The 11749-nt window shown below is 46.7% G+C and overlaps 1 protein-coding gene across 1 annotated transcript; it reads left to right on the forward strand.

Annotated features, from left to right (window-relative positions):
• The first annotated feature begins 2651 nt into the window (after positions 1–2651).
• LOC137872315 (PR domain zinc finger protein 1-like) lies at positions 2652–11098 on the forward strand. Its single transcript, XM_068710510.1, is given in 9 exon segments — positions 2652–2841; positions 4217–4456; positions 5895–6014; positions 6971–7223; positions 8702–8844; positions 8846–9706; positions 9859–9987; positions 10220–10629; positions 10631–11098. Coding segments are annotated over 9 exon segments (2304 nt in total). The 5' UTR covers positions 2652–2814; the 3' UTR covers positions 10752–11098.
• Positions 11099–11749: the final 651 nt, after the last annotated feature.

Consider the following 11749-nt stretch of genomic DNA (forward strand, 5'->3'; position numbering starts at 1 on the left):
CGGCCTCAGCCACGTCTGCCAGAGAGCATTGTCCTCATTCTCGGGGGGAGGTGACGGGGAAGGAGCGCTCGCCTTTTCAGTCCTGCTGCGAGAAATGACCCGAGGCAGGTACAGAAATTACAGGGCTTAAGATACCTACGGCATTTACAGAGGCCCCCGGAGGCACCCTCAGCCCGCGTGCAAGCAGTTCTCCATATTCTAGTTGATTGAAACTTACAACTTCTGCAAAACTGTAAAAAAAAAAAAAAAAACAACAACTGGAAATCTAACCATAGAGGTTGCTTTAAGATACAAAATATGGGGAATAGCAAAGCTAATATCTGTAGCAGTTGATGTTGATACTATCATTTCTACTGTGGCTGTAGTGTTGCCTTCAGTGGCCATTTTACTGCAGTGCTATCCAGCATGTCTTAATAATATAGTCAATGTTTCCACCAGTGAGCTTGAACTTCTTGTCCAACATAGTATATTACATTTCCTTACACACTTCATGTTCACGTCTCCGTCATTCTCAGAATGTCATGTGAAATAGCTGGTGGTCCGAGCCCAAATACCAACTAATATATATACCCACGCTCAAAAGCATCCACCCACACACAACCAGAGTTCTGAGCGCAATCTCGTTTCTTATGAGGCCTCTCAAGGACTCATAAGAAAAGTTCATGCTGTCATTATTGTGAATTACTCACGCAGTATGAGTAATAGATGGGGTAAAGAAAAAGGTTCAGAGGGGCATTAAAGAGGAAGAGGAGGTGGAGGAGAAGAGAGCTGAATAGATGGTGATGACTGAGATGACTGAAGGCAATGAGAAAGAGCAAAACAGCGAGCGAGAGAGAGAGAGAGAGAGAGAGAGAGAGAGAGAGAGAGAGAGAGAGAGAGAGAGAGAGAGAGAGAGAGAGAGAGAAGTGGATTTAAAATTACACGGTGGCTCATGTCAGCAGCCCTAATTAGCAGCTTGGTCAGGTGTGATGAGTGGGACAGGAAGCGTGAAAAAAAAAAAGAAGGACAAAACAGAGCAGAAACAAAGGAGAATCTATGAGGAACAGAATCCACACGACACATGCAGTATGAACTAACCCTGAAGTGGAGAAAGTGGAAAGAAAGAGTATGCATGGCGAGATGGAAGTAAGCTCGCAGACGTGTGTTGCAGTACGTCACGTGTCAAACGCGTGGATGACAAGTCTGAAAATTCCGACAATTGTCGAGCTGGCTGGCGGCGTGCCAAGTTAAATGTTGCCTTTGGAGAAAAGAACCGTGGGGGAGCAGACCGGCGTGAAAGGCCGAGGTACGGATAAACCTACAGCATGACACAAGTATCAACACATTCTGGATACCCCCCCCCACACACACACACACACACACACACACACACACACACACACAGAGCATTACAGAAGGACAGCTGGAACTCAAGCCTCCTGAAAGTGAAAACACGGGGGGGAAAAACGATATGTTTCCCAGGAAGCAGGAGAAAACCCACCCTGACTTCAGGGTGTCCACAGAGCAGCCGGCAGATTTTAAAGGAAACCTCAAAAGTTGATATGTATTTGTACAATAATAATAATAATAATAATAATAATATATTCCAATAATTTAGTTGTATAAGTGATGGTATTGTTTTAATGATTTTTATTCGGATATCCTATGATAATCACACACAATAAACTTTCATGACATTTTAAGAATTATGCCAAATTACTTGATTCAAGAGTCAGAGTCTCTGAAGAAAATGACAGCAGACACAAGTTGTTCTATTCAAGGCAGTAAAACCAGTTATTATACCTAATATTAGCTATGGGGCTGATTTGATTGCATCACCTCGTCCTCTTTGACATTGTGAAGTTTTATTAACCAAACAGTGAATTGAGATTTGAGACGCGATATAGTCCTTTTTGTGGCGGATTACACATTCCAAAACTAATACTAGTCAGTTTCATCAGTCTGTATCAGTGAGTCAAACGGGCAACACTGACACATAAAGTGGAAATATTTCAGTCTGCAGCTGTTGCTGTGATCTAAATGAGCTTTTTTTTTTTTTTTTTTTTTCAACCACTGCGTTAGTTGTGAAGATCAAGAGTTATTACTTCAGGAACTGTCTTCTCCGTGGTTAGCGGTGTGAATACGGCGTGTTGCATTTGAACCTACGCAAAAGAAGATCTCCGGCGACAAAGTAAAAGCTTCAACTGAATTGAGCAGAATTGGCGTCTTTAAAAAAACCAACTGTTGACACCTTGCCACCCACTACACAGGCACCACAATGACCTCATCTCCTCTGTGCTGCGTCCTTCCGAACACAACGCAGATATGCCTCCCTCTCACCCAGAGATGGAGTGGGTGACTGTCAGACAATGAAGATGTATTTGTCTGATCCGGACATAGCTGTATGACAGCCAGTGCGCCCCCCCCCTCCCCGGAGAAAGCCTCACGCCCCGGGGCAAGAGAGTGACACACATGCAAACACCCTCCAAGGAGGAGTCATGGGGCAGAAGGGAGGAGGGGGAGGCAGAGCAAGAGGAAAAGGGAGTGTATCTCTCTCTCTCTCTCTCTCTCTCTCTCTCTCTCTCTCTCTCTCTCTCTCTCTCTGTGTGTGTCTCAAGCACACACCTTCCCTCCTCCCATGCAAGAAGCAAGAGGAAGAGTCAGACACTTGAGTGTTCAGTTGCGCGGCCAGTCACACGCAGGTACACAGGATACTGATATCGGGTGAGAGACTGCAAGACAGACAGACGGAAACGGAGGACAAGAGACAGAGGACAGCCACTGGTTGCTCAGAGACAACTCAAGCTTTCGAGGAGGGCACCGACAGCCTGCCTTATGTGTGGCTCCTCTCAAGGCTTCACAGTAAGTATATGCATCTCTGTCATCTTATTGGTACTTATAGATCTTGTTCCAATGATTCTGTGTTATTTACCAGCATGAAATATTACGACGCTGTCCCAGGTGAAGAGGTGAAGAGTGCTTTCGAGAGTCAACCTGTTACACGATGTCCAGCGGGCTACACAGCTGTGCGAGTTGACTCATGTCTTGATTTTCAGAGTATATTTTCTGCAGTGTCACTGGGTTTAATGGTTTCGGAGTGAGCTGTCACACTTGTGACAGTCATTCCGAGTCAGCTGTGGTGACCACACTTCAGAAGGAAATAGGGTGAAACATCGCACATAAATCTCATCTCTCTCTGCACTTTTATGCGTCTCTTTTTATTTTCCCTCTCCCCCGAGAAAAAAGGCGAGATATTTTGAAGCATGTGTGCCACTATTGAACATATATGTCAGATTACTGTGTGAGTTTTGATTAATTAACAAATAACGGCTAAAAGTGTGTTTAAACGTAATTGTTTAAACACATTTTTACACCCGGTTTCCACTTAAGTTTGGTTTTACTTCAGGATGTCACATGAGCGCTTATAAGCAACACACAAACCTTATCTATCACTATCTCAGAGGCAACAACTGATGAGCCTGAAGAAGGAAGTCGTGAGAGGCCGCACATTAGCACTGTCTTTTAATCACAAGACTTATATCTTCTTCTCTTTCACTATTTCACCATCTCATCCCATCAGTCGGGATACTGTGCCTTTGTCAGAGATGAGTTGGCTGACAACAATCTTCATAAGAAAGAGGGGAGAGGGGGAGGGGTGGATAGATAGTGAGGAACAGACAGAAAAGAAAGAGAAAGAGACTTTATACCTGGCTGAGAGCCAAGTCCCAGTTCAGAGGAAGTCTGGTCGATTCACTGGGAGTGCTGATTTCCTTGTGAAAGTGGTCCCGCTCCGGGGCTGACGTGCACAGGAACCTCCCTTAAAGCCCCCGGGGTTGTGATTTGGAGAGAGGATGTATGGGACAGAGGGGGCAATGGGGCAGCGAGCACGAAGGTTTCACTTTGAAGTTTTGTTTGTCCGGTAGTAGCGGCTGATGGGAAAGGTAGATTCTCCGCCACCTCCCTAACATCCCAGACTTGCCCCTGCCTCCTCTGTGTCACATCTCACTCTGAGATCTAATTTTAGCTCCATTCAAATGTTCACTTCCCTTGGTACTCCAGCTATTGTTTGTTTGGTCTGTGTTTTTTTCCCCCCCTTATTTTGTGACATAAAAGGAAAAGTTAAAAAGGTGTCTTTGGTCAACAATTAGATCATCTGTTTGGGTTTCTTTTTAGATATGGAATGACGGACATTTGACGACATTGTTTTCCCTACTTTATGTCTCGATCTGTTCTGCAGGCCTCCTCTCAGTGCACCGAAGCCATGTTAACCTCAGAAAGCTCACCGCAAAGCACAGGGTCGTCCGAGACACAGGACGCAGACATGAAATCGTGGCGCGAGGATAAATTCGAGGAGAAGTGCACTTACATCGTGAAGGACCTACTTCTGGAGGAAGCGTCCAAAAACAACGGGAAGACGCGAGCCGAGAGATCCCTGCCCAGAAACCTGGCCCTGAAACGCTGCCACAGCTCCGCAGAGGTACGCAGCAAAGCACATCTACCTTGTCTCTGTGTGGTTCAAATTCAGAGGAAGTGGAGTTTAAAAGAGTTCTTACAGAAAAACCAACGCAGGAAAAAAAAATAATCCCAATACACATCCAAGTGGTATGTAAGCATGTACCGCAGTTGTTTATGTTTTGTATAACTACCGACTCCTTGCGTCACTCCAACATCCTTCCATCCGCTCATCCGTCCTCAGGCGGGAAGTACTTGACATGTTGTTGTCTAATTTCAGCCTTTCCTCACTGCTATGAATGTGTTGAGGCAAAGACAGAGAAAGGCAAGCCCCTGAGCGCACAGCCTGAGGTCTCTGATGATTAGTGACTACCTCAGACTCCCAACCCTTTGTCCCGGCGCACAATTACACCGTAAAGCAGGGCACCAGCACCGGGACACCCCCCCCCCCTTACGGATAGCACCCTAAACCATCTTCCGGGATAAGTGGACGGCGGTTACAGGGATTTAAAGCGGAGGATAGTTTATGTTTAACTGGGTGGACTAGGAAAGTGGAGATTGCATGGTAAATACATGATAACAAGGAAACATTAGGTTTTACTCACACAAGATTAAGATTGAGCCTCTGTAAATGAAAAATGGTTGTTCGGCGAGATCAGAGGAAGTGGCCTCGGCGTCTGAAGCAAACAAGCCACTTTGGCCTTCTAATGAGGTCTGACTGGAGTCTGGTTGACACCAAAGAGCAGGATACGTTACAGTAACCTGTGACACAAGGGCACCTCAAACGGAGCAGTTTGACAAAGCGAGGGTAAAACTAGCTGGATAGAGTGGAGGTGAACTAAGCATGTAGCGGTTGCATCCAGCCACATACACACACCATGCCAGTATTGCTCCAAGATGAAAGAGAGACTACATTACCATCGCTTTAGGGGATTTGAACCCGGAGCTCAAAGTGCAGCTGACTGGTCGGGGTGTGCCCATGACACATTATCCTCTCTCCCACATCCTGAAGGCTTGACACAGAGGGGTGAGTTTCACACCTGGAGGTAGTAGAACAAGAGTGGTGGTGAAATTTGAATAGTGTAGAGAAACTGAAGATAACGTGGGGCGATTGGCTTATGAAATATTCAGCATGTGAAGCAACGGACATGCAAAATTCTTACTTTCTCTGGGTAAGATTTGTCATGACAGTCAATATATAACAATAACAACAACTCATTTCGTGGTTGCTTAGTTCCTCTTTCTGGAGATTTGAATTTTCCAGTGAATTGGCTTGATCCTTCTTTGATAATCACTAAGAAACCAGCGAGGGGTGGAGAGTCAGATAAGAAGGACTGTATTCCCAAGAATCTCATCCCTCTAATTATGTTTTTCAGCTCTGAGTGCGTCCAGATGCTCGCTCAGGCCTCCAATTTGTTAGCCACTCTGTTGTTTGATGACTTCATGCCCTCCTTGTTGAACAGGTGCTTGGAGTGACCAGCAAGGAGCTGATTCCTAGGGGAACGCGTTTCGGCCCTCTGGTGGGGGAAAGCTACACCAACGAAACGCTGCTGAAAGATGCCGACAGGAAGTACTTTTGGAGGGTGAGTGAGCTCAAATTTGTCTATGTTCGTGTTCACATCCTGTATCTCCATGTTGGGACGCTGCTGTGGCTGTGGCGTGGCACGAGTTAGCAGTTGTGGTCAATGTCTGACATCCTGTGAAAGTATAACTCGACCCGCCGATGCTTGGGTACCTTTAAATGCTGCTGGATCAGATGTGCATGCACTGTGAAAGTGTGTTTGCCAGTTCCCTGCATGGCTGCCTGAGGTCACACACACACACACACACACACACACACACACACACACACACACACACAGCTGTTTGGTTTCAGTGACGCAGCGGTTCTCCTCTTTCTCCGCTTCTCTCGGCAGCGGTATCGCTGCCAGTAAATATAGCATACATATGTCCACGCTTCTTCAGACTCATAAACTCTCACACTGACTAAGCAAGGAAGTGGCTTTGAGCTTGAGAACCGTCATGTTACAAATCAGCGAAACGGGGGAACATCTTCCATTACACACAAGCGCCTGTGTAATTCTACAGTTTAGAGTCAGCAATCTTGAAATCATGCCACCCCGACCAAAAACCTGCAACAGTCAAAACACAGACAATGCGTTAACATTACAGCCGTGACTCAAGCGACAGCACGGCTTCAAAGAGCAGAGAGCATAAAGAGCAGTTGTATAGGCCGATAGAAAGGCCATCAATACGGCACCACAAAGGCGATAGGTGAGAGTCGTAGTGAGCGAGATAGTAATACCCAATACAATCCAGTCATACGGTGAAATACTAATTCAGAGCTGCTTTTTTTTTTAACTCTAGATGACTTGTGTGCAGCGTGCACACAACGCATGCAGCACCAAATATCTCAGCAGCAGCATCTCAGTATTTACCATAACGGCATCAGGAAACCAGTGACATCATGGTTTCAGATTCAGAGCATGTCATCATCAACCGACTTATCTCTCGAACTCGTTATATCTCTCACTTACAGGTCTTCTCGGAGGGGCATTTGCACCACATCCTGGACGGTTTGAACGAGGAGAGGAGCAACTGGATGCGTTACGTCAACCCGGCCTGTTCTGTGGAGGAGCAGAACCTGATCGCCTGCCAGAGCGGTTTGGAAATCTACTTCTACACAATCAAACCACTTCAGCCGGGCCAGGAGCTCCTGGTGTGGTACTGCCCTGAATTTGCACAGCGCTGCAACTACCCTCCACTGGGCCAGCTTGCTATCGACAATATTGGTAAGCGTGTGAGTCGGAGTGAAATTAATTATCTTATCTTGAGTGCAAGGACTGAGTGTTTCTGGACACCTTAAGTTAACAAGAACCCTTCCTGCGCCCACGCTTGGAGACACATCTGTTATTGTGGAGTAAGGCTCCCAATCAAAGCGCCGACCGACTGACACACTCTTTGTTTGTCCCGCCCATGGCCCCTTTGTTAAAGCAGGACACACAAAGGAAGATAGTGGAGTCCTGAAAGCAAAGATGATCTGTCTCCAGCTATAGCCACAGTACCTGTGAAAGATGAGACTGATTTCAGGACTTTAGGCTATGTTTCAGTTTCCCTTTTTTAACTCCACATAGAAACACAGCTGGCAGCTCCTTGGCACACAAAGCTTGTGGCTTTCATTCACCAACACAAAGAGTGCACATGCTAGCAGAGAGGCCCGCATGCACACACCAAAATACTCATTTACACGCTCACACACACACACACACACACACACACACACACACACACACACACACAAGAGGCTGCCTGAGGCGCTGACAGTATTCTGGCACGACTCGTCTTATTTATTTGGCTCTTAAGGAGGAAGAGAAGTAGGAACCGCTCCAGTGACTACTTGAACTTCCTGACAAGACGACCTGCTGACAGATTGATATCTCCCTGAGTGTCGGCTGTTTGTTTGCAGAGAGCTGGCCTCTTGGGAGAGGGGGGGGGGGGGAGGGTAACACGGGGTAGCACACAGTAGATAAGGGGTTGCTCTGGGTTGACGTCAATTGCGTCCCGGAGTGGGTGAAATGTGCACGCAGTACTTTTGTATTTTTGTCTTTCGTCTGTTTGTCAGCTTGCGTCCTTCGACTATGCTGGAGTTAGTCAGTGAAGCATCGCGCTTCGTCACTTCGTGGGTAGAGAGTGGGGGGGGGGTTGCTCGGATGAAATACAGGTTTGGATCCAGATTTCATAAAGTTGACCTGTGTGTAGACTTTAGTTAAAAATAAATATTATTCATAGGTCAATGGTTGATGGCTATATTTTTCACACCACGAGCATCTCTTAAGATGTATTTATATCTGGGTGAAATCTTTGGTTCATCAGTCACTTTCCAATAAACCGTAGTGTCTTATCCTGTGTATCCTGTCCTGCTTATAGTGGAAACTACTGACCAGGACTCTAACACAAATACTGTACCCACTAACTTCATGCTATCCGTATCCTGATCAGACTCCTATTGCTTCGCATGTGGTGTCCACTTTGTGTGTCAGGGCAAGTCCGGGAGATGAAGCCTTATCAAACACACACACAGAATAAGGCTTTGGTGTAGAGCGGGAACCGACGAAAATGAAGATGATTTTAACAAGCAGCTTGTGTGCATGATCAGGTTAATGTCATGGGTGTATGTGTCACTCAAAAAGGAATGACGATACTGTTACCGAGTGTCTAAAAATGATTTCACGTGTTTCTGATGTCATTTCCCTTTTTATTTGTCCCACAGAAGAGAGTCAAGCGCAGGCGAAGACAATGGGGAAACGAGGACACAGCGTCTCTGAAATCCTCCGAGACGAACCTTCCAAATCCCTGACTACCTGCCCCAGACGTCTGGATAGTCCCTCGTCTCAGACCAACCTGTCAACAGTTTTTTCCCCTGTGTCCCCGTGTTGCGTACCCGTTCCAGCCCCGCTCAGAATCCATCCATGGCCATAGATATGCAACTCTACCACCTCTGCCATCCTGCAGCCCTCCAACTGACAGAAGACCAGCCCTGAGTGGTCCTGTTCCCTCCAGTTTGCACTTCACCTTACAGCACAGTCAAGGCCCTGCTATTGCCAAACCTTACCAAGAGCCCGCTGTGCATGATCGAGTTCATCACGCTCTGAGGCGTTCTCCCTATCTGCTGCCTCACTACTCGCTCGGCCTTAACAGCATTCTACCTCACTCATACCCGTACTACAGAGATCGACCGAAACCTCACTTAGCGCTCCCATCTCACGTACTGCCTTTCGATGGTTATGCACACTTCCTTCGTCCTCTAGCCAACAGACACAAAGACATGACACTTGCACTATCCAACGCCAAACAAGACCTCATTCTTTCACCAACCAGTGAGCACAGAGACAACAAGGACCTCATATCCGAAAGGACAAACTACCTCAGGTTCCCCTCCGATCGCCTCAGAGATTTCAAACACTCTCCTCCCAGCCATGTCCACGCAGACCTCACAGTACCTGCCACATCCAGCGCCTCATCAGTGGGGCCCTCAATCCGCAGAGCACTGCCCTCTCTTTCGCCTTTGGCCGCCTTTTCAGACTGCCTCCCTTCCAAACCCACCTCTGCCACCGAGAGCAGCGCTGAGGATGCAATGGACCTCAGGAAGATCAAACGAGGTGGGCAGATTGTCGGCTACAAGACCTTGTCTTACCCCCTCACCAGGAAGAATGGAAAGATCCGGTATGAGTGCAACATATGTGGAAAAGTCTTTGGGCAGCTGTCCAACCTTAAGGTAAGCTCCTCTTCATCATATTAGTTAAAAAGGCTAAATACAGTGGCTTTAAACTGTATTCTCTGGCTGTAGAGAATTTACCAGCCACCATTGGTTTCTTGAGTTTGACAGAATGAATCAATGGTGAACAATCTCTGACATGCAATCCTCAGGTCCATCTGCGAGTGCACAGCGGAGAGCGTCCCTTCAGGTGTCAGACCTGCAGTAAGAACTTCACTCAGCTGGCCCACCTGCAGAAACACTACCTGGTTCACACTGGAGAGAAGCCCCATGAATGCAAGGTGTAACTATATCTTAAATTAAAGATGTTGTTCGGGAACTTGGGAAAGATTTATTCCACTCTAACATCTGTACGATGTTACGAAGTTGGAGCAGCAGTCACTTTAGCAGATTAGCGTAATGAGAAGAAAGATGGAGAAACAGCTAGCCTGAATGGTAAAATCTTCATTTTACCATTTCACAGTGGGATGTGTGTTTCTAAAGCATATTCTCCTTGGCTCTGTTTTGACACAGGTGTGCCATAAGCGGTTCAGTAGCACCAGCAACTTGAAGACCCACCAGCGGCTACACTCAGGTGAGAGGCCCTACCAGTGCAAGCTCTGCCCCGCCCGCTTTACTCAATTCGTCCACCTCAAGCTCCACAAACGCCTCCACACTGGAGAACGCCCTCACAGGTGTCCCTGCTGTCCCTGCGCCTATCTCCACTACTGCAGCCTCCGGGTGCACCTCCAAGGCTTCTGCCCTCTGTCCCCCTCGGGCTCCCGCAGACACTCGCCAGAGGAGCTACACCAGGTCAATGCAGAGATTGAAAGGTTTGACATGAGCGAGGCGGCAGAGCAGCTCGAGGCCATGGCTGCAGAGGCCGAGATGGACAAGGGGGATGTAATTGACCTAATAAAGAAGATGAAGACTCATACCTCTGGCGAACAAGGGGGAGACTGAGCTGACCAACTACAAATCACCAAAGGAGCGTTCTGCTGATCTGCCTTTACCTCTGCATTCAACCAGCATCAAGCTGGAGTCAGGCTGCCCATCAGAGCCCTAAAACAGCCTTGCTAATCCAGCCATATAATCCTTACAGGTCAACTCGGCAGCTGTCTGTTCCTGGCCTATTTGAAGTAAAGCCTTATCTCAATCATGGATTGCCTAGCTAGCCTATGCTCTACACAGGCTGTAGCGTGTGAAGAATCAAGACTTTACCCGCATGGACCAGTGACTTGATTGATTTAATCTATACATCTTTGTTAATTTATTCTGTTGCTAACATTAATCTCAAATGTATAAAAAAAAACAGCAATTTATGACATTTTCTGCATTTTCTTTTTTTTGTATCTCTGGAACAGCTTCATTGAACAACATGTGATTTTCCATAAACCGAGTGTGTCACCGTGAGTGTTTCTGGTATGCGTGTGCGTATTTAAGCCTCCTATTTTAACTATGCCGTGTCAGTGAGCTAAGCTTTGAAGTGAACACAGAAGAAACCTCACTTGTTTGCATGACACGCACTGTACACACTTGCCTTTATGTGTGTGTGTGTGTGTGTAGTGTGCTGATGTGGTGACGTAGATAAACATCCTGTTATGAGCTTTGGGACACTCACCACCAGTAAGTGTCTACCCTTCACCCTGGAAGAAGAAAAAAAACAAAATGATCTTCACCGTCAATAAGATCTCACTGCTAATTTTGTACTTCCATATTTTGGTATCAGTATTAATCAGCTGACAACCCACAAAAGATGACTACAGTTTATTCTGAGGTGTAAACACAGATGTTAGATTATTTCAGAATAGCACTTTTACAGCGTCTTTCAAAAGAACATTTACCCGAATATCTACCTCAGAAAAATGTATTAATACTTACACAGAAACATACAAATATCATAATCAGCGTTCTGTGATGTTGAATGTTCAAAGTGTGACGAGACAGATATATCTCCTATGAAACATTAGGCCTTTGTTCCAAGGGGGGGTGGGGGGGGGGGGGGGGGGGGGTGGAAGGTGAGCTCTGTCCGGTAGCCGTCAGCGCTGGTACACACCGGTGCCC

Source organism: Cebidichthys violaceus, unplaced genomic scaffold, assembly GCF_023349555.1.
Source record: "Cebidichthys violaceus isolate CVI_PGR_0920_01 unplaced genomic scaffold, fCebVio1.0.p SCAF_158, whole genome shotgun sequence".
Taxonomy (NCBI): domain Eukaryota; kingdom Metazoa; phylum Chordata; class Actinopteri; order Perciformes; family Stichaeidae; genus Cebidichthys; species Cebidichthys violaceus.